Raw genomic sequence first — 23,635 nt, 5'->3', positions numbered from 1 at the left:
TACTACTACAGCAGAAATGCTACTTACATCATAGGAGTGACATGGTTTAATTTTACTTATGAAGTTCTCCCCACTGGTTTACCAGCCTGCCTTATAAACCCTTATAGATTAGATGCTTATGGATTCCAGGTCAGTAGCGTGCTATGCGAATGCAGAGATACATTAGTACAGAGAAGTCTGTGGCATCACTTCTGAAAATCCTTCCCCTGATGGTGCATAGTGTAGCATCGACTGTGAATTCTAGCTAGCTACAGATTTTTAACACTATTGGAGTTGCTATGTAAAAAAAACCATATATATATATTCTGAGGTAGTAAGAACATGGCAAAGGAAATGTTAATGACATGTTTTAATGTATGGGATACCTGTACTTAGAAAATGCTGCTGTTAGTGGTACAAATTGAGGGTGTTCTCTCATGATGTGGTTAGCGTATATGTACCATACACGGCTTATTCATACCCAAAGCAGGCCGTTGTAATCCAAGTTTCTCGTCAGCACGGAGTGAGTGGCAGTAGAAGGAGCGCTCCTGGGGGAGGAGCGTGGCTGTGTTACCTCCTGCTTGCTCCCAAGCGTGCCTTTGCCTCGCAGGCTGCAGACCACAAACGTCCTAGAGCAGCAGGCGATTTTCTTTAGACTAAGGGGAGCAGAACATATGGTCCAGGGACTTCAAGAGAAAAAAATGTGTCATTAAAAAATGTGTCATTACCAGGGAGAGGAAAGGGGATTGTGAAAAGGTTCCTATTATCAGCTAAACACTCAGCTTCAGTGACTGGGAAGAGTGAGGGCACCAGTACTGACATACTGGTATATGGCAAGTTTATCTATTTTCTTAGGTTATTTTGTATGTTTCACCAAAATGAGGAATTCCCAATGGATTTTTCTCCTCGAATCAGTCTATTTTTTGTTTTGTTGTTATTAATAGTATAAAATCTTTTTGGATGCAAATTTCTTAAGAAATAGTATGTGGTGTAAAGGTTCGCTTATATTTTGTTCTAAGTAATGTTGCAGCTGTATTTGTCTAAATGTATCTGAAAATGATGAGACATGGTCCATGTTGTTCCAAGAATATTCTTTTCTTTTTTTTAAAAAAAGTTTTATTTTACTAATTATACCTGGCTATTAAATCAACGAAAGCTGAGATTTTTACAAAGTGTAGGCACCTAAACATCATCTGAAGACTATTTTAAATGAATCTCATATTATTTCCAGTTGTGAAACATAAATACCTTGTGCAGCGCAGCTTAAATGAGAAGCTAACTATGTTTTTTTAATTACAATTTTTCATATGTAGGGCCGGAGAAGATTGGTTGGAAAATGCTGAAACTTATGAAGTCAGCTTCTATAAACGGAGCTTAGATAATGACAACTATATTTTCACAGCTCCGTACTACAACAGTAAGTCATCACTGTTTTGAAACTTTCACAGCTAGTTTGTCCAATATAAGTAAATTTGTGGGAGTTTTCCTTGCCAGTTAAGCTCACTGACCAAGGAGGCAGAGTTACAAAGCGTGACGCTTCGTAAGAAAAACAAACCTGGGACATCACCCATTATTAAAGAAAAAGTACTTAGAAGGGCACTAAACAAGGGAAGTAATATCCACTCTGATGTCCCTATATGCTCAGAATTAGCAAAGCCAAGAAGATATGCAGAGTTTTCATTTATTATCCTGGAACAGTGGTTTCCATAGATGTTTCAGCAGAATTATTTTAAAGGAAAGGAAAGAATTCTGAATTCTATTTCCAGTCAGTGTTATTCACCAAAAATGGTTCTCTGCCCTACTGTGAGACTTAAAACCTATATATGCACAATAATAAATGGATTAGCAAGAAGAGGCTCATTACTGATATAAGCAGCATTAACCTTGCCAAGCTCCTCTAAAAGCAGATGCTACCACAAATGACTTAGTCCTCTCTTAAAACATATGGGATCTTTTCTTGCTGTTATTTCATATTTATTTATTACTTTTTTTTTTTAATAAAATATTAACAAGGTAATTAAATAAATTCCCTGAAGCTCTTGTTCCTCAAAGAGCTTCAGGGAATGTGCTTTTAACTTGATTTTCATACTAAGTAGTGCTGAAAACAGGCTGAAGTCTGTCAAAGTAGTAATTGTCAGCTAGTGAGTGGTGTCAGTGTACTCTGTATTGAAAAATACACAGATGCCAGCGTGATAAAATCTTTGGCTCCGATCCTGGTTTTAACAGAGCTGCTCACAGGTAAAGTTATTCATGGTTATGTTTGCTGAAAAAAGGCTACACTAAGTGTATGAAGCAGTGAAATCATGCTCAAAAAGTGAATGAAGAAAAGTAAAAATAATTTTTCCTCTTAGTCACCCAGATGTTAGTGATCTGAACTATTACAGGTGATAAACATGAAGTACAATTGGGCCAGTGTTTTCAAATAAAGATTTGGGGGAATGATAGCTGGTATTTGAATAATCATTAATTTCAGTTTCAGAGAAAGAGGCTTTTATATCATGCTAACCTCCCTTCTTTTTTCTCCTTTCTCTACTCTCAGAAAGTGGTGCCAATAGCTATGAAACTGGGATTATGGTGAGCAAGGCTGTGGAAATAACAATTAATGGGAAACTCCTGAAACCTGCAGGTAAGATAGAATGGTGCTGAAACACTAAATACAGGGATTGTTTTGTTGTTGCTCCACAGTGGGGTCAGTTAGATATTTAACTGAGATTTCCAAGGAGCCTCAGTTTGTATAACACTCTATTCTCTGAGACTGTTCTGTTTTTATTAGTGAAAATCCAGCCAAATATCTGGCAGTGTTGCAGTAAGAATGCTTAATTTATTAGTCTCGTGAAGGGTCTTGGTGGCCAGGTAGCTGAGCAAAACTAATTTTATTCTTTTTCCAGTTTAAGAAGTTATATTTATTATAAAATTTTCTCCTTTTTTAGGATTCCACAGTTACCTTTTTTTTCATTTTACTAAAAAAGACTTTTATGTATCTCTTGTTAGTTGTTGGAATAAAAATTGACACAACCAGCTGGATGGAAAATTTCACAAAAACCACAATCAAAAGCCTGGTAAGCAACTGACCAAGTCTTTTTTTGAACTTTATTTGCATTTCTCAAAGCTTCAGATGCAAATAGGTCTAGCAACTCTTTGTGCCAGAGTCGCGCTGATGCGTATTTGCCAAGTAGTTGTGGGATTTAAATTATCTAAATGCACAAAAAAATCTATGAAACAGGCTGTATTTTGTATGTCCAGCCTTCATAATTATAGTACATGGATAAAGACAAAGAAAAATGACATGTTCTAACCAGCAGTCTCCCTGTTCAGATCATGCTGTAACAGTGAATAAAATCTGCAGAAGAATTGGTTTCAAAAAACTGAAAAAAATAGATCTGTTTTTATTTAATACAGAGGATATACAAGCAGTGACTAGTAAGGATTTATACTGCAAGCAATATCACAGCATTTTAGCAGAACTTAAAGAAATAGGTGCTTAACCCGTTCATTCCTTAAATCTAATGTTTGGGTGGAAATGGGAAGGAGAAAAAGAAGGAAGGAAAAACTAAGGAATTATTTAGTACCTTTGGAAAGGAGAGGCACAAAATGGAGATGATTATGGATGGGGGACTGTTGCTTGGTTTCTTGTATACTAATGGACTCGATACGTTTGTCTGGCTGGTGCAGGGATTAGAGCTGCGTATCAGCTGGTGAGCCAAGTGCATCGACTGCAATGTCAGAGCACCGAAGGACAAAAACGCATGTCTGAGAAAGAGAGAGTAATATCTCAGAATTAATTTGGGATGAGCGACTGCAGAAGTATCTGGCAGTTGTTTAGCTCAGGACATAACGCAAGGAAACAGTCAGTGTGTGTGTGTATATATGTACTGCATACACATATTGCAAGAAAAAGAGAGAAATGTTAGTGAACACAGAAGCTAACTGAAGGTGAGGGCTCCTTTATCCCATGGGATTCCCATGCTTTGAGGTTTGTGAAACTTGCTGATCTGTTTATGGTCAAAAAAGAAACGTGACCCCGTGTTTTCTAGTCTTTTCTTACATCCCAAAAACACAGGCAAACGGACATGTTCTTTTGCTTCTGCTTTATATTCACAACAGTAACATCCTGACAAGTCCCCTGAACTGTAATATATTACAATCTATTTCTCTTTCATATAGCAAGCATTCTCAAGAAGGAAAACATACCAGTGGCTTGGTGAAAGCCACTAGGGATTGTGCTGTTGCTAATTACTGAATACAAGTTGTTCACACAGATGCTCTGTGATAACTCACAAACACACACACACAGACACACAAACCCTCTAAGGTAGATTAAGACACAAATTTTGAAAATCGGATCACTTGGTCTTGTCTTGATTAATAAACATCACTGAGAAATGCAGTTTCTTTTGAAACATTTTTGTGAAAATTACTGTGCTTCTGTTTTTTAGTGCAACAGTGAAATCTGTGGCTGTGAAAGAAACAGTATGGTAAGAGTATGTTTAGTTTATAAATATCTGGTGGATAATGAAAAATCACTCTTACTCTGTCTAGACCTATCTAAGACCACTATTCTATCATGGTATTTTCTGAGGTTTATAATCAGAAATAATTTTACAAAAAAAATTGTTAGTCATTTGTGAGTTGAGGAAAATGAAAATTAGGAGGGGAAGGAATAAAAGAGGGAGCAAAAGTCAGATGGAGCGGTTGTTGCAAAAGTCATTGCAATAATGTTATGAGAACTACAGAGAAGAAAAAAAACAATAAAGAGTAGGAGCAATAGAGAATGACGTGAAGATAAAACATAAGAAAAGATAACTAATTTTCAAAGCAAGAGGTGTATCACGAGGAAAGGGAATGATTAAAAAAAAGAAAAACTAAAATAAGAGTACCTTAGAGAAAGATAAATGAAAACTAAAAAGCACCAGAGTACCTGTTGTACCCTTCAACAGTCATTAGTCATCTTCCTTTCTTCTGTTTCCTGCCGGTTCAGGATTTTGAGGTCCCATAGCTCTGCTAGCACCCAGGAGAGTAGGGCTTGGAGAGCTATCACAGTATCAGTTTCTACCATGTGCTTAAAAGCTTTCTCTGCTCACGTCTCTGGAATTTGTTTTTTTCTTTTGTGGAGTTTGAAGAATGAATGTTAAATGCAGGAGTTACAGCAGACAGAGTACTGTGGGAGGTTATCCACGTGGCCTCACCGGTACCTCTGTGGTCTCTGCCTACAAGGGTGTTCTGCAAAGTGCAAAGCATAAGTGGCCAGTGGGCTTCCCATTCCTGCACCTGACACCCGGCAGAAACCCACTACAGACCTGGGCGAGGTTGATGTACACAGAAATGTGAAAATAATAATGAATAGCAAGTAGAGAATCTGCCTTTAGGACTTGTGTCATTAAAAGCTGCAAATGGAAAAGGTCTTTAAGCGTGGCTGAAAGCACACCAGAAGTTGTCGTCCATTCTTATGAGTTAAGACTCAACATTGTGAGGTTTAATAAGGATATTACACTCTTAGAGCTAACAAAGACTTTACAAAACAGCTTTTATGAAATCAAGCCACAATTAAGCCTTTGATCTGTACAAACTTTTATAATACTGATAATGTTACTTATTATAATTTAATGCTGGCGCATAGCAATGGGTTTGTCATTTAGCCTGAGCCACATAGATTTGAAGATACTTCTGAAGTGTTGAATAAAGAAGTTTCTCATAGATGTGTTGTCTTTACAAATCCTTCCTGCAAAACATGTTTTTTCTTTCTTATAATAGCATGTGGACTGTGTTATCCTTGATGATGGTGGATTTCTTCTGATGTCAAATCGAGATGAATATACCCAACAGGTATGTATATTTTTAAGTACAGTAAGACATGAAACACAACAGGGAGTTGTTCTACAACACAAAATAGCATGTCACTCTCAGCTTGTCCTAAGAATAGATGTTTCATTTATATATATTGTGCTTATCAGAATCTGGAAGAATGGGTCAGAGATTGGAAAAAACATGTCTGAATCATAAAAAAGAATCTGATCAATATGGGTGATCACATGCCAGTGCTCAAGCCTGGCCCTCAGCTCTGTTTCAGGGTAGATTTAGCTGTAGGCTTTAGCCAATTATCATGTAATTTAAAGGATTTTAATCTGTATCCCCAGCTACTGGGAGAGTAATAATCAGACAGAGAAACAGATATAAAGACAGCACAACTGAATGAGTTTCCTTAGAAAAAGAATTAGTGAAAAAATTTCAGTCATTAACTTTTTTTTTTTGTAGACATATAAGAAGAATATTCAGACGTGCTGTAACTTATTTCCTTGTACTTTCCCACATCAGATTGGAAGATTCTTTGGTGAAATTGACCCTGGCCTGATGCGAAACCTGATTAATGTGTCCTTATTTGCCTTTAACAAGTCTTATGACTATCAGTCTGTCTGTGATCCAGAAGAAGAACCAAAACAAGGAGCTGGGCTTCGTTCTGCTTATGTGGTCAGTAGTCCCTTGTGAGGTTAGTGATATTCCCTGAAAAGTGTGCAGTTGTCTATGCCAATAACACAATCTTTGTTCTTTTTTCCCAGCCTACAATAACAGATATTTTGCATTTAGGATGGTGGGCTTCGGCAGCTGCCTGGTAAGTGTTAGGAAATCTATATATCAAAACTGTAGTTATTCCGTAGATGGAGACTGAGTTAGTCTTTTTTTTTTTTCTTTTTTTTTTTTTTTAACTTAGCTGAACCCCTAGATTATGCAGTTAGTTACGTCCCCAAACTCCTTTGAAAATTCAGTATTCAGTCTAGTATCAAATTCTAAACTGTTCTTGCCAGGTTTCATAATTGTGTGCTCTGACACTTCAGGAAGCTGGACTGATATATTTGTCCAAGTCTGCTTGACTGGTGTGAAGGTTCAGATGAAATTATTCTATTCAGAATTATTGGTTCCCTATTTCAGAATACTTTCTTTCCCTTCTTCTAGCAAGAAGTCTTAAGAAAATCAATTTTTGGTCTTCAGTGAATATCATTTTATCTGAACACATACAGGCTATAGCAAAACGTGAAGAAGTCTTGTTCAGAATGCCAGATAACCAATACATGGTTTGGTTGCACATTTAGTTAATGGTTCCCATGTAAATTATTAGCTGATTCTGTGAAACAAAATGTGAAAAGCACTACTGAACTATTTTAAAGAAGCAAACATATGTAAAGCAATACATTACAAAGTTTCCCCTTTTCCTTTGCTCAGAAAAGCTTTAATATATATATTAAAAAAAGCACTTTGTATAATTCTTTAGTAACAGGTCCTAATGTTTTCTATATGTTTGTGGAAAAAAACCACGGTGATATATTTGAACTGTTGTGATGTTTTAGAATTGACCTTGAGAGAGACAGGATTGCAGCAGTATTATCTTTCACTGTCACAATACTGGATGCATCTTAACGCTAAAGATCCATTTAGGAACTTTTCTTTTGACTTTGCTTCATGCGTAATTAATCATAGCCACAGAAATAATTTTGCCCATTTCAGAGCCATGTAGATAGGCACCTCCATCAGCTACTTACCCCAACACCAAATCGGGGTAACTCGTTGAGAATGGTGTGATACTTTTGCAGTGGTGTGAATTGCACCCTTGGAGGCTGTCTCATGGTGCTTATTTTTTATCATAATTATGAAGCTGGAATAAATTACCTACTTCCTAGATTTAAGAGCTAAAATGTATAGCAGCTGAACAAATATATAATAATAATATCATAGATAGCACTATGAAAACTGTATGTTGTTTTTTATTGTTGGTTACATTTTGTTAACAGAAACAGTTAAGATCTTGGTTTTCTTGAACAACAGCAAACCTCAAAAAATGAAGATGGGCAGTAATCCAGAAGAGAAACTTGAGCTCTTCTCAAGCAGAGAAACTTTAGTTTATCAGTTTTCAAGCCAGACTCAGGCGTCTGGACTCAATTTAGACCTGAGGTTTATTTTGTGTGACGTTTAACTTGCAAGTACCACATAAAAGTATTTCTATGGACGTGTTTTTAATGGAGTCTGGGTCAGAAGCAGGCAGAGAAGACCATTAAGTAAGCAGAGTGAAAAGGACTGATCAAAAATGGATTCCGTGAGGCACCTGGCAAAAGCAAATGCAGAGAAATAAGAGAAACCAGGTTAAAGAAAACTAATGTTTCAGGCCACAATATGGAATTAAAGAATGAGTGATAATATGCGAAGTTTATATGGGATATATCAGCATTTGGTTAAGAGAGTATGTATCATTTCTCCTTTGTGCTCTTTCAACTTGGAAGATTTGACACAGTTCTCCCAGGCTGCCTTTTTTACTCATTCTCTGTGAATGCCGTGGTAAACCCTGAGGAAGGGCTAGATGAGGATTACTGTCCTCTGTCAGCACATGGAATCGCTGCTGAATGGTATTATGTCTCTTCTCATCCAGCAAGACTGGTGCACTGTCCACCTAATGATGCAAGGTGCAAGGCTGTGGAAATGACTCTAGAGATCCTTCAAGCTATACCTCAGCTGGAAAGATGACAGGCAGATTTAGCTTCTTTACATATATCACACTGGTTTAGGAGAAAACTAAATAATCCTGGAGGTCAAATAGAGCCATATGCTCCCTCCCACCTGCAGTACAGGCATTAGACTTGAATGTAATGGGAAGAGATTAGGTTGTATTTGAAGGCAGCAGCAAAGCCTAAAATGTGAAGGCAAGAAGTTACAACTTAAGAAAGTTTAAGCAGAAGTAGTGAGAAAGAACCTAACTAGCAGTTCCCGTTTTGACAGGTTGGTAGAGTAGAAGGGAGCCATGCATGTGGCAAGCCAGTACTTGCTTCAAGTAAATAAAATAGGAAAAATGTGATCATGAATGAAGAAAAATAATTTGACGTAAATCACGGTCTGTAAGTGTAAATGTTTTGGCAGCATCTAGGAAGAAAATGTATTCCATACCTCAAGAGCAAGAATAGAGACGATTTGAAAAGTTGCCAGTGAGTGCAGTGATAACCTGTATAATGTACTTGTAATATACCAGTATTCATCTCCTTCACAGCAATTTAATAAGCCTTAGTTGGTGTAAAGTATCTAACTCAGGGGCATTTTCTTTGAGAGACAGTAAAATACAGAGTAGACAAAGATCATTCAACGAATGTATTGTTTTTCTGTGTTCAGGTCTATCTTACAGCAGCTGTTTTTGAGCCTGACTTTTCCACGTTTCCTTGAGGCAGGTAAGTCAAGAAACTGTTAAAGAGTCAACTTTGAGTGAAGTAGAAGGTAAGAAACTAGATGGGGGGCCATTTTGGGTCTCCCCATTGCAGCTGTAACTTTAAAATGTCGTTATTTGTTTATTTATTTTCTTCTTTCTGTCAGCTGATATGGAAGATGATGATTTCGGTGCTGCCCTGCCTAAAACAAGCTGCATCACTGAGCAAACTCAATATTTCTTTGAAAATGATGATAAATCTTTTAGTGGCATTGTAGACTGTATAAACTGCTCCAGGTAATTTATATTCATTGTAAGTAATAGCTTTTGGACACTCATTTATTTTAGAAAAGCTAATCCTACTACTACAAGAACAAAAAATTAAATTTATGATTGATTACATCAAACTTACATAAGCAAGACAGTATATAGAAGAAGTATATAGGGTGTACAAGGATAAACTGCATTCTCTTTGCATTGTATTTGTGTTAGAATAAATCTCAATTTCTATTTGTGTTAGAATAAATCTGAATAATAATTGGGCTATCAAAGAAACAATTTACTTAAATTTTTGTTTTCCAGTTGTCTTCATATATATTCTTTTGCTATATATATAGTTTGTATATACTTCATCAAGATATATCTTATTTCTGTTATAATTTGTTTTCTTTTAATCTATTGTATGAACTTTGGGGGGGGGTCTGAAATATTCAGAAGGAGATGATACTCATTAATCTGTTTATGTATTGGAATTTTTAATGGGCTAAAAGTTTTTACTATTAAACTTCAAATTCACCTTGTAGTCAATAGTGCTGATGATTTAACAGCGGATACAGACTATATTCACTCAGTATTCATCAGTCTCTAAGGGTACTGTTAGAAGCCTTGGAAATATATTCCATTTTGACTAATCAAATTAATGGATTTCCCAAAGATACCTCCCCCCCCACCCCCCAAAAAAGGCATTCTAAAGACATTTTAAAACATCTTTTTCAGCAAAATTATAATTCAGTTTAAAATTCATATGTAAATGTTTAAAAAATGCTAAAAGCAAAGACACCTGTGGTATTCTGTATGAACAGGTATTATACTCTGCGCAAATGTGGAGTCTAGCATGCATTTGCAAGCTAGAAAGATTTCAGCAAAGTAAGAAAGGACAAGTGAAGCTGATGCTATTTTAAGTCAAATATTGCTGCATGTTTCTAGCTATAATAGCTGTGCTATTACAGTGAAGACAGGAAAATGCAAGAAGCAAGAGAAGGCCTGAACTGGAGTGCGGATCTTATCCAGCAAACCATGCGGTTTTGGTTTGTAGTTAAAAGAATGATCCTTCAGGCTTCATGTGCCTATTCAAGAGGGTGTTTAACATCAGGTCAAAACCTTCGTAGTCTTCTGAAATGTAGCAACTTGGACATGATTCTATGTTTCGCAAAAGAGCCTGCCGGGTGAAGTCTTTACATGTATCAGCAGCTTCTGAAAATGTCTTAGAAATTACTGTCATCATAACAGTCAGATTTCAAACTCCTTGAAGACAATGCTTCCAGCCAGGGAAGTCGGGCAGAAAGTCACTGCAGAGCGGTGAGCACACCTCTCCCAGACGCCCAGCCTCCCATTCCCACGGCCATCCTCCTCCTGCATGTGGCCAGTGCAGCTGCGCTGCATCACCTGCTTGCGCAGGGAGCTGATTACACTGAATTTTTATTTATTTTTTAATCTGGGGAGTTTTCAGAAGAGTTCTTCAGTTTACCGTAAGACTTCAGAAATGATTACGTTAATACTGCAAAAACGGTGCCATGGGATGGGAATGAGTATGGACGGGTGATTTAAGCTGGTTAAAGCAGCCAGATGCGTAATCACAGGATCAGTTACTGAATTAGCAGAGGTATTTTGTCCTGTCATTGTACCCAGTCGGTGATAGGAACTAATCTGTGAAATTTCAGAAATAATCAAATCAATTCACATCTAGGCAATCAAAACTTTGCCTATACAGACCGGTAACCAACTATGTAAAAAGAATTGCTTGTCACTTTATATGTGTATAAAAATGTACTTAGAATCCATTAAATGCAATTAAGCTGTTGCAGTGTCCTGAATTTACCTTTCTGTAGCAGTTAAAACATATTTTCTTAATAGCTAAGGAATATTACCATTGTTTCTCTGCTCACTGAAAGGTCTGTCTGCCCCTTCTGTAGAGGCGGTAGTGGTTTAAATAGTACTTGAAAATCAGTCCTTGAAAATCCAGAAATAATATTACCCTTTGTGTCTGTGTCATAACTCATGAAGTGTAGTATCTATAGCTTAAAGATATAATGCTGCAGATACAATTATTTATAAACTGAAAACAACCCTACTAACTAAAAGGCATTTTGTGTAATTATATGTAAACAAACATACAACATATAGCTATCCTATATTCAGTATACATACCCTAAAACCTCCTCCTCTCCCTTCTTACAGATTTTTTTTTTTTTTTCTTAGTGTTTCTTACAGTGTTCTTACAGGAAGAATCGATGCTGAACTGATTTTATTTCACAGTGAAGCTATTGCTTTAGCAGCATGGAGCTAGCTGTTTAGTCATTTGAAGTCATTCTATGCTCTTTTCCATTTTTTTCCACTAATAAGTCTAGTCAAAAGAGAGAACCATGGAAATGTCAAATAGATTACAACATTTTTTATGAATGTTTCTCACTGTTCATTAGTAAAAAAAGATCAACAGTAGCCAGCAGATTGAATCTGAAACTAGGTGACTTTTTATTCCAATAACGCGTGTCCTTCCCAAGTATGGGTTTCCTTGTTTTATTTAAACATATCTTTTTTTGGCTTTTTTCCAGACTTTATCATGCGGAGAAGATTTCAAACACCAATCTAGTATTCATTATTAGTGACAGCCAACTGCTGTGCCGCTCCTGTGACCCAAAGCCACTGATGCAAGCAGAGAAGCCGGGTATCCTTTAAAATCAGCTTATTTGGTGGTGTGGACTGATGTTTGGCTATGACATACTGGAATATATTTGGAAAAAATGGCCCATCTATGTATATATTAGCAGCGTACGTGTCATTGGAGTGCCTGAGGCAGCAGATATTTGTGGATGATGGCGAACTAGCAGTCACTGTGGTAGAGAGCAAGGCTGCTTACTGGGGGGAACCTACACAGGCTGCAGAAATGAGCTCACAGGAGCTTAACGAAGTTTCCAAAAGTCAGATGCAAAGTCATGCAACCAGGCAGGCTGGGGACTGAGTGGCTAGAAAACAGCTTTGCAGCAAAGGACCTGTGGGTGGACGGCAAGCTGGACGCAAGCTGTCAGCGTGCCCTCGCAGCCAAGAAGGCCAGCCACATCCTGGGCTGTGTTAGCGAGAGTCCAGCCAGCAAGGCCAGGGAATTGGTTCTTCCAATTCAACACTTAGGAAGAGAAGGCAAAGGTACATCTGTCTAGAGAAACAACAAAAAAAGACAACCTCAAGAAAAGGGTGTTTGGTCACAAAAGGTTGAGAATGCTGCACTGCTGCCCACAGCACCCAGGCAAAGCGATTCAGGCACTTCAGCATGTACTTGCGCTTACTGCCAGTGGAAGCTGCTTTAAACATCAAAGGCGAGGGTGTATCCGGCTGCTATCGCAGGATTGCTTCCGAGCTGGCTGGAGACCTAGCACAGCCCACAGCCAGGGTTCAGCATTTTCCAAATATGCTTCTTGCTGCATTTGTCAGGTAGCGACCCTGCAGCACATGTGTTAAAATTGCAAACACATGAAGGATGGTTTTAACTTAAAGCAACCTGCATACCATTCTGTGCCCCTACTCTGTTCACTCCACTAGGTTATGTGGAGGACGGTGATGGAATATATACGTCTTCTAGGTTGGGAGAAATTCACATCAATTCATCTAAGACTTCTATATATTCTTGAGGGTAGCATGGAGGAGATAGGAAATTGAATCTTAATTTGGATTATTATGCCAGAACATAAAAAATATATGTATACTATGCTCAGTAATACATTTGGCCATGTCAGGAAGCTGAGACAGCCTGCTCCCTGAAAGTAAAGCAGGTGACGGTAGAAGACTGTGTCTCTTGGGCATAAGCAATACGTTCGTAGTCACGTTAATACAACTGGAAATCCATCCACGCTCGGGCTGCAAAGGCAGTTAGGTCGAGGGGAAGCAGCGGCCCTGTCAGCACAGAGCTGTGTAAACGCAGCCTCATATTCTGACTGGCTTTAGTCCATGACAGTTCGAGTAGCTGTTGCCACTGTCTGAATTTATGGACAAGACTTGCTACAGAAAATGAAGCACATTTAATGGGAAATGGACACATTACTTGTGTTTCCCGGTGGGGCCTTAATCTTCCAAAGAGCAGTAAATGACCTCAAATGGCAACCAGAGTGGCTGGGTGGGCTTATGTTGACTAAATGAACTATTTTATTTTTTGTTTCAACTACGCAGTATTAAGCTAACCTCTCTTTTCTATAACCAAGGGACAGTGTGAAATGCAGATGTAGCTTAACATCACACCAATAGGCAGAACGACCTTTGGGTGCTATTCGGGCGGTTATTATTAGGCTCTGGCTGTACACATGGTCTTTTAGAGTATTTCTACATTTTGACTCGCCTTTTGTCTGGGCCCGCACAGAGGAAAGGGGAGGTGAGTCTGATAAAGTCTGAATGAAGACAGAAATAGGTCACTGAACTATAAAAGTAAATTCCCTGCCATCTTGTCTTCCCCTCAACTGGGCAACTCCATTCACTGCAGTCAATTTGCTGTAATATTCCACCATTACTGCACGAATGGGATTGTTTGAGCACAAGTTAGAGCTATTAAGATATGTAGAAGTTTTAAAGTGTTCAGTGGTTTTAAAAAACTCTGGCCTAGATTTAATGTGTGTACCACTGACAGTAGAACTGATAAAAAGCTTAACATACAGATTGGTACCATAAGCAGAGTTCATCAGAAGACTGTTTTACAGAGTTTGCCAAATGAGTGCCTTTTGGGTGAGCTGCAACGCCTTGTGTGCCTTGTTAGCAAATATGAACTATAGTATTTATGTTTAAATATCAGCAATTTCAGACCTCAGAGACTTGAGCTAATGTATTACCTCACATTTACAGCGAGCTGATAGCACGTCAGGTGATGTGCACTGCTCCCGTTTCTATCGCTCTCCTGCCATTAGAGTTTGGACAGGGGTTTTTTTTCTGTCTGCCCTCATAGCTGAAATGCTAATGAGATCTAATTAGGTTATATATCACTTAATCTCAATGTATGCAGTACCTTATACGAACTGAGATGATCTTGTCTATGACATTTAGGTGCTTGTGTGTGTGTGTGTGTGTGTGTGTACATGTATACACATAATAAAACAAGTAGCTCTTATAGGCCTTCGACAATACTCCCACATCCTTCAGTGCAATCCTCAGCCTGTGCATACTGTTACTTGTCCAAATAAGCTTCCTGTCTCTTACTCTATACTTCATTTTACCAGAATAATTCAATAGTAGCAAACAGTATTACTCACTCGACCCAAGGAAGCATTATAGCAGGCTTACTACTTCATCAAATATTTTTTGATGTTTATATAATATTAGTAAGAGCAATATAAAATATCTTTAGAAACAGCTTTTATTTTTATTTTGTGTATTTCTTCTGAAAGTATTGGTTTAGCAAAGATATGCTGAATGTTTCTTTATTTTCTTTATTAAAGCAGCAACAGATAAATAGTATTTGATTTCTTTTAATCCGGTGTTTTGGTTTGCTTTGGTTTTCTTTCATTTAGACAGGAAACTGAAACTATGGATGTTTATTTTAGTGCTACCTGAATTATCATAAAGCTTCTCTTTTCCCACAAAGATAAAAGCAGACTGTTAATCCTGGTAATGTATGATGCAACAAAAACCAATGATGCTCCTTAACCAGAGAAACAGATGAAGGGCCAAATCCTTGTGAAATGGTTAAACAACCTAGATACAGAAAGGGGCCTGATGTCTGTTTTGATGAAGCCAAACAGGTAAAATTGAACTTGTAAGACTTTCGGACTACCTTTTAAAACAGTTACAGAAATGGTTTAGAAGAGCAGTGAAATCTGTGTTTAAATGTATCTCGATACCTGATAACCTGTCTATCACTAAACATTCACTCTAGACCATAGTCACTCTATTTCAAGTATCCCATGATTAACATAAAATTAACAGCTGCTTTCTTATCTGCCTTTCCTATAACCATTGCACTTTCACACATGATGCCCAGTGAAAAAATATCAAGAAGCGTAAAGCTGGTGATCTGCACAGAATGCTGTCAAGATCAATTCTTCTTTTTCATTGGCAAGTAATTAGATGATAGTCCTGATTTAGAAGTAGAATCATTTTATTAGCGGTTCCAATTACTATTTAATGCATTCCATGGTATCTGGTTTAGAATGTTGTTTTCTCTTTGAAATGCTGCAAATGTGTAATGATGCTAGGCCAGATTCTTAACAGGTATAAAACTGCATTTCTTTTCTGAAATCAGCACAGCTATTTGGCTTTAGCCTTCCCTGTATTGTATACATTGTTATAGTTTTAAAGGAGAAAAAAAAATAATTTTCCCAGATATAATGCAGTTTATTTTGAATATAATTTCTCTCTTACCTTTCAAAATACCGTTGAACTGAAGCTGTTCAGAACAAATTTCAAGACAGAGTACTGAACCGGGAAGTATCTTCAATAATATAAAATAAATTATTTAAAAATGCATTTGTAATGCCTGGTCCCATTTCTGCAAAAGAAGGATTGCCCACAACTTTTAGTGAAGCTGGCTGAGAGCACTTGGCTATAAGCGCTGTATACCAGGTTTTGATACAGTATATTCTCTTCTCTTCTTTAATAAGGCATAATGACTGAGATGTCTGTTATGTTTCAAAACTTTCAAATAGTTGGCATTAAATTCATTTTTCTAGTACCAATTTATATTAAAAAAAGAAGTCCTTTTTTTTTTTTTTTTTTTTTTTTAACCAACAAAGGTTAAAGAAAGTTGAAAAACTATCCTAAAGCTATTTGGCCATTGAAAATATTCCAAATCCTTCAATCCAGATACTATTGTGTGTGAAAGTGCAACTCCTGCTCACTAGCTTGATGTGCTAATCGGTGTGTAAGCCATGTGTTTTGTAACAGTGGACTGTTTTGGTTAACTTTATTTGCAATATTCGCCGTGAATCTTTTGCTCTTGGGTGGATGCTTTCACATTAACTCTGCTAACTGCCGGCAAACTGCATGATATCTCATCTTGTATGTCTTTTTTTTCTGTGTTTTCTTTTCTTTCCTCTACTTGCTACTTTGCCCGTTATTAATAGGATCAGCCTGTATGCACAACGAGTCGTGCCTCTGCCATGACGTCCGCTCCTATCTTCATTTTTCTGCAAGTTTTCATGTGGTGTGGATGGTCAGTTACTTTCTCTAATTTTTTGTTTTGTTTGGCTTAAAAATTGAACAGACTTTTTTACTAACTAAGCATACAAAAGAAAACAGAATCAAGCGAGTCCCAAAAGCCACACTCTGGAGCAAATTACTATTGCAATATTAAGAGCAATTAAATATGAAAAAAGCTTGTTTTGAGCCTTATAAATCAGAATTACAGAACACGAGGGCCTCTCTGCTAGCAAATACAATGGCACGAGAACCTGTAGGGTTTCTGGGGCTGGTTCTTTGAGATCGTACGTGTACAAACTGAGTCTTTGTCCTTCCTTTTGTGACTTCAGAACGCTTTTTCCTTGTTAACCCTTGTCCTTGTTAAAAAGAAATGGAAGAAGAAGAAAGTTTTCTACATCGAAATAATCAAAGTTACAAAGTAATGGAAAGAGCATATAATACCTGTGAAAATAAAGCTGTACTTAGGGAGAGCATAGCTGAGTGCTTTGTGTAAGAATAAGCAAAGCATTGCTATACGGAACATTATGGAGTTTTCGCTGCATTGAAATTCATGCAAATGTTAATGGTAAAAAGTGACACTGTACATTGATTAGGCTGTTAAACTATGAATTCAGAAAATTCTTAATTTTACTTTCAAATTTATTGTGACCTAAACATATTCAATTACAACAGAATTTTTTCTTCTAATAAAATAAATGAATACATACATCAAACCTGAAGTTCAGCTAGTGAAAAGACCCAGGGGTTCCTTTAAAAAAAAAAAAAAAAAACTTGACATTTTTCTCCATGTTATGTTTAATGGTTTGGAAACTTGCACTACTGTGACAGTGACATGTATGCAAAAGAACTGCTGATCTAATGAGAATAAAGGGTCCCAAAAAAAACTTTTTTGACTTTGTCAGTTGGAGGGTTTTCTAATCAATATAACTACTCAGAAAACCACTAGAGGGAGGTACTAACATATCTATCATCATAAGGCTAACAACGAGAACCACAAATGGAACCTTATAGGTGAGTTCTTAGTGTAGCAGAATATTACAAATCATAACAAATTAAAACAGTTCTCGTTATCTTTAAATTTTGGGGAAGGTTCAATTAATTTTACTTGAATACCAATAAAAAAGCTACTCTTCTGTGTAATAGCTATAACTGAGTAATTCTGAAGTTTCATATTCTGTGTTAAATGATCTGATTTCTAGCAAACCTAGGAATTTGCACAGACATGGCTCAAGGTTGCAAGAAAGGCTGAAAGTTCCTTCCCCCAAACCAGTGATATTTGACATTCAAATCTAAGAGATTAACATCTGATACCCTTACTTTTGTAGTTTGCTCTGCAAGTAACCTCCTTTTAATTAAAAAGCTACTACCTAATGTACATAAAGCAGCAGAGATTCACCTTGAACTGAATTCTTAATGCCCGTAATGGTCTTTCTGCTCAAGAATGCAAACTAAAATACTTAACAGGTGGAAACCCATGAAGCATAATTTTAGCTGATAGACTTTTGGCAGCAGAAAGTTATACAGGTAATTTTGTTCATCCATGCTGTTTTTAATAACTTAGTGATTTTGGTAACAGGATTTCGCTGGACATTAATCCCTGTAGTTTTATTAAAGTCACTGAAGTCAACACAGTTATAAACTGTGATCAGGTTCGATAACGACAGATTTTTCTTTTCATCAAGCATAACAACATAGTTTTATCAACCCCTTGAACAGGTTGTTCCTACTTTGTACCTGCACACTGTTCTTGTTTGCCATATCTTACAATAAAGAGAAGAACTCTACAAGTTTTCCTACCCTTCTGGGAATGTCTTGCTTCCGTCACCTCCCAATGACGTCAGTAGGAGCTTTGAGGGTGATTAGCACCATTGATGACTGTACGCATCTGGATGGGATTGGATGTATCCCCAATCTATCTGTGCGTAGCTGTATAGCTTTGACTGTGTTGTGTGGTAATGATGGATGCGATAGAACATGATGGAAAATGATAGAACATTTGTGAAAGACCATGCATGGAAATTGAAATGACTCTTGAGTATGAACAAAGGTATTTTCCTTCCAATGTAAAATGGTTATAATATGTGCTTATAAAAGGTATAACTTTGAGGTAACCAGCTGATAACAAAGGTCAGATTAGAGGCTCTTTGGCACAGAGATCTCTGTTTTATTCTTTTATAGTCAGTGTAGCACATGGGCTCTGATATGTAATTCGGGTTTCAAGACACGCAACTTAGTTGTAGAGTGCCTTTGAAGGGGTAACAGGTATGTGTACAGGCTTATGCATGTATGTGTATATACACATATATATACTTGTGTGTGTGTGTGTGTCTTCAAAATTATATACTGGTACTGTCTTCCAGTAAACTTTGATAATTAGCAATGAATGCATGGTTTTGATGCTTAGCAACAAATGTATGGTTTTATAAAAGCATTAATTTTTCCCCTGGAAGTACTGAATAATTTTCACAGTGTTTGATGTTGTAAAATAACCCTCTCTAAAGTTATCGTAGTAACATGACAGAGATGACATTGAGATTTGACACTTCTCCATTTCAAATATCCAAGGAAATTTTACATGTGACTTGTTTATGCAAGAAACTTCTAATATGCTATTGCTAAAAAGGAACCATGTAAAGAGGATTCTTTCCAATGAAGAGAAGTCATATACACAATATTATTTTGAAGATAACATAAAAGGCATCCCAAACCAATCTGTTAATACTTAGAGTTTCTGAGCATATGTAGTAACAACTAGTGTAATGGGTTGGAAAAGTTCAGTGGAAGTGGTTGGTGTCTAATTGCACTGGCAGACGTGAAGATGAGAGTGAAAATGATGATGTCTAATTTATTATACGGAATTTTATAAGAGAGATTAGAATTAATGTTTACAGGAAGCTGCTTACAAGTTTTCTTAAAGTTGAAGAGCTGGCAAGTGTTTTCAGATAAGACATTTTGAAGACTATTCGAAGCTGAGGTTTCACTGAATCTGATTCTGTTCTCATCCAAAATAATGATGTGATTCCACTCATTTCCATAAAATGGTTGGGTTTTTTTTGAATCTAGGTAAATTAGGATGTAAACAGTCTTTCTCCTTTTTTTTTTTTTGACTTTTTTTTTTGTGATTTTTCACCACAGTTAAAACATGCAAGAATACTGAGAATTGCGATGCACGCTGCTGGGGTGGGGAGGGAATTAATTCAGATAGGATTCAGTATATCTTCCTTGCCACTACTATTTTTGTCTTGCATTAGGACACACGAGAAAAAAAAAAGAAAAAAACATTTAGAAATTCTTCTTGATTGGCCTGCCAGAATACCACTGTAAATTGGTGCACAAACCTCAGAAATTCAGTGCAACTTAAATCAGTTTGAGTTTAAAACCTTACGAATCTTAAAATATGTGTATAAACTGTACGTACTTTTGCCTAGAACTGTTGAACTTTGTCATTCTTGATGAGAAGGTGCCTCTCCTTTGTGAGATTTCCAAGACATTCTCTATTGTTAGGAAGTAGTGAGTCTTTTTAGAAACTGTTCTGAGTAAGTTATATGGTGAGGATGGAAGATATTAAAATATTTTCAGTCAAGCAGGACTATTAACCATACTGTAACAGTTGAATTTAAAATTTGTGCACATCAAACATGATGTAGTTCTTAAAAAATCTTAGCAAGCAAATGGAAACTGGCAACTCCCTCCCCCTCCCCCCCAAGTACATATAGTGGAAGAGCTAATTCATCAGTATAATTTACCCAATATTTGATCTAACACAGAGGTGACGTGAAAGCTGAATACCATATACTGCTAGAGATGGAAATCCATCTAGACCCTCTGTGTCCAAACCAGACGGTGTTTTCGCTGTGGTGTTATTTTCCCTTTCCTATTATGCACAGATTTACTTTAAGACCTTCGGCTTTCTTCTTACTTGCTCTCCAGACATCTTCCCTCTGTTTTGGAAAATACTAAATTTCATGTTTATGTCTAGCCTGTTTCTTCCAATATGACTCTGTTGTGTAATTTGAGTGATAAGAGTCTTAAGTACCAAGAGGCGACACTGTGCACTGTTCACTGAATTCAAATGAGAAGAAACCTGTATCGATAATTCTTTTTCTAATGGTACTCCCTGTGAGGAAGCAGCAACAGGGTTATTTTTAGGTGTTGAGAATAGAAATAAAGCTACATGACAAGACACAATACAGATGCAAAGAAGCAATGGAGCCAAACTAAACAAACCAGAAAGTTCAGTGCATCTTCAAATCTTAGCATCTCACTCCAAATTTGGTGCAGGAAAGTTCACTTATGACTTCCTTGCTGACTAGAAACCTTAGGATTTTTGAACTTATAGAGTGCAATCAACTAAAAAAGCCTAAGTCAAAATTATAGAAGTAAATAATAAAACTAACAGATGGCAGAGACATGTCTGGAAAATGGCTACTATTGATAAAGAACAGCAGCTAATCTGAGACATTTACTTTAAGACTAAATTAGATTATTATTTATTTTTAGAAGAAGAACTTGAATAATTTTTTACATTCAGGTTTCTTCAGGACTGTTGGTGAATGCTGTCATTCCTTGCTGAATCTCACTTGTCTGCTTGCTCTGATTTCCTGTATATTTACTTCAAGCTGATCTAGTTCCTCTGACCTATCTGCTTGGAAGATCTAGTTCCTCTGATCTAGTTCCTCTGACCTATCTGCATCAGGTGTGGTGGGAATCTCACAGAAGTCATCAGCCCTAAAGACTGGAACAAAGAATTCACTTAAATCCTCCGCTACACTCTTATAATCCCCAAGTTCCCTTTTTACACTTCTGTCATCAAGCAGTTACACTGCTTCCATATCTGGCTTCCTGCTTTTGATTTATTCAAAAAGTTTTTACCATAGTTTCGAGCTCCCTTTGCAGGGAGGTTATCAAATTCTTTATCAGCCCTCTTAATTTCCTGTTTATATTTAATATGCCATTTTTATGAGCTTTTTTGTTCTCCTCATTTCAGTAAATTTCTCATTTCTTAAATGCTGACCTTCTCCCTATGACAGCTTGTTTAATCAACCTACTGATTGATGCAGGGTTTTCTTGTTTTGTTTTGTTTTGGCTTCGGTTTTGGGTTTTTTTTGTTTGTTTTTAATTGCGGCATTTGTTTTACCTGGGCTTCCCATGCAATACAACATTTGGGATTATGTGGGGGTCTTGCTTTTTAGGCTGCTTCTTTCAGGTTTTTTTTTCCTGTTTTCTGGTTTTTGTTTTCTTCTTTTTTTTTTTTTTAACTGCTTGCCTAATTTTCACATAGTTCCCTTTCTTGGAATTGAGTGTCTTTTGTGTTGGTTTTGCTTGACCTGATCTCTCATAAAATAATATTAACTCCAATTGCATGGTGGTCTTTACTATGGAGCAGCTTTCCGCTAATAATTTTTGAAGTGGGTCCTGTGCGTCACTCAAGATTCAAAAACCTATTCTTTTGTTATAGGAGGCAGTCACTTACTGCATCCAAAAATTTGATCTCTGCATCTCATTTTGGTAGGGCATTGATCCAGTCTATATGTGGCTTCTCTAATCTCATGTAATATTTCCTGACTGATATTATCATTTTGCTCAGGGGGCCAGCAGTGCAATCCTAGTATTACATTTTTATTATAAGAGTCTGAAATTTCTTCCCCCCAGGGATTCCATTACACTTTCCTTTTCCTGCAATATCTTTATGCTATTACACTTCGTATTATTCTTAACGTGCCGTGCCACTCTCCCACTGTACGTCCTACACTATCATTCTTATAAAGTTGGTAGCCTGATGACGCTCTATCCTGCTTATTATTCTCCTTCCACCAGGTCTCTGAGAAGTCTGTTATACTGGGATGATCGTTTGATGACCAGTGTCTTAATTCCCCCATGCTATTTTTACGTTCCTACATGTAGAAGCACTTGGAAGTTTTGCTTAAGGATGTGCCAGTAAACTGATGGTGTCCTAAAGGAGCCTTCCTTATTTATTCCGATTGTGCTGTTTTATTCCTCTCCTGGCCTTTTCAAAGGCACATTGAATATTAGCTATGTCTGCCTCGGGGCATGTCAGTCTGAACCAGGCGCTGTCCCATGCCTGTTGGCTTTCCTCTGCTTTCTATTTTAAATATTCCCCTGCAACCTTTTTAATTTCTGTGCCAGCAGCCCAGCTCTGTTACAGCTAAGGTGCAGCCTACCCTTCCTGCACATGTTCCTACTGTTCAAAAAGTTTCCCCAGTTCCTAATAAGCCTAAATCCCTCCCCACCTTGATCATTGTCTCCTCCTTGGAGACGCTGGATCCCTTGGTGCAAATAAATGGAAAATATCTCATTACAGTATGGGTGTAGAATACAGCAAAAACAAGTGGAAGATCAAGTATTCTCAGCCCACAGAGCTGCTTGTGAATCTGGGACTCAGAGGACAGACTGTAGCAGGGGATAGCTGAAGCATTTCCCTGGAGTTCTGGACAGCAAAATGTAGATTATGTCAGTCTTGAGAAATAATAAAACATAAAGATGTTAAAGACTCAAGAACTTGTATCAAATGTATTTCAGCCACACTAATGAATAAGTCCATGATGCAAAAGACACTGTGTAATATAGGCAAAATATGGCCAAATAACAGCAATTAATGGTAAAAAAAAGAATGGGAAAAAGGCTGATGTAATCCAAGAGCTGCGATTCCTTGGTGGCATAATGAATAGTTAGGTCTACTGGTGTGTGACAGAGCAGTGCAGCTCGCAGCAAGCCCTCAAACTGGCTCAAGAGTGTCTTGTCTACAGATGTCATGAAAAGTGTACAAAAAGCTAGTATAAAATTGAGTTCTTACACTGGAATGCAGCATCGGAGACAGAGAAGGGAATTTCATTCTTTTTGATCATATCTGTATCTGTAAAATATATTGTGTAAGCATCCTGTCTAGTTCATAAGTGACTGCAGTAAGTCTGTAAGTATTCAATCTTTTCATGTTTATAGTTACTATAGTAATGCCACTCTATCAAACATTAGACAGCTTCCAAGAACTATTTTGATGTTATTTTAGGCAAAATAATGTATTTAACACCAAAATGGGTGCTTCAAGGATAGTTCAAAATTTTGAAGTCTAAA

The 23,635-nt window shown here is 37.1% G+C and overlaps 1 protein-coding gene across 1 annotated transcript in view; it reads left to right on the top strand.

Annotated features, from left to right (window-relative positions):
• CACNA2D1 (calcium voltage-gated channel auxiliary subunit alpha2delta 1) overlaps positions 1–16,596 on the top strand; it is a 163,343-nt gene extending 146,747 nt beyond the window's left edge. Inside the window, exons 24-35 of the mRNA XM_026068895.1 lie at positions 1,293–1,396; positions 2,519–2,605; positions 2,971–3,038; positions 4,416–4,454; positions 5,731–5,802; positions 6,292–6,444; positions 6,534–6,586; positions 9,124–9,179; positions 9,322–9,451; positions 11,986–12,098; positions 15,065–15,147; positions 16,468–16,596. Coding sequence (XP_025924680.1) covers positions 1,293–1,396; positions 2,519–2,605; positions 2,971–3,038; positions 4,416–4,454; positions 5,731–5,802; positions 6,292–6,444; positions 6,534–6,586; positions 9,124–9,179; positions 9,322–9,451; positions 11,986–12,098; positions 15,065–15,147; positions 16,468–16,596 — 1,087 coding nt within the window. The remainder of the gene's footprint in view (positions 1–1,292; positions 1,397–2,518; positions 2,606–2,970; positions 3,039–4,415; positions 4,455–5,730; positions 5,803–6,291; positions 6,445–6,533; positions 6,587–9,123; positions 9,180–9,321; positions 9,452–11,985; positions 12,099–15,064; positions 15,148–16,467) is intronic.
• The last annotated feature ends 7,039 nt before the right edge of the window (positions 16,597–23,635 follow it).

The sequence above is a fragment of the Apteryx rowi genome, unplaced genomic scaffold (genome assembly GCF_003343035.1).
Source record: "Apteryx rowi isolate R43461 unplaced genomic scaffold, aptRow1 scaffold_282, whole genome shotgun sequence".
NCBI classification, from domain to species: Eukaryota; Metazoa; Chordata; class Aves; order Apterygiformes; family Apterygidae; genus Apteryx; species Apteryx rowi.
This window is presented reverse-complemented; position numbering and strand designations above follow the sequence as displayed.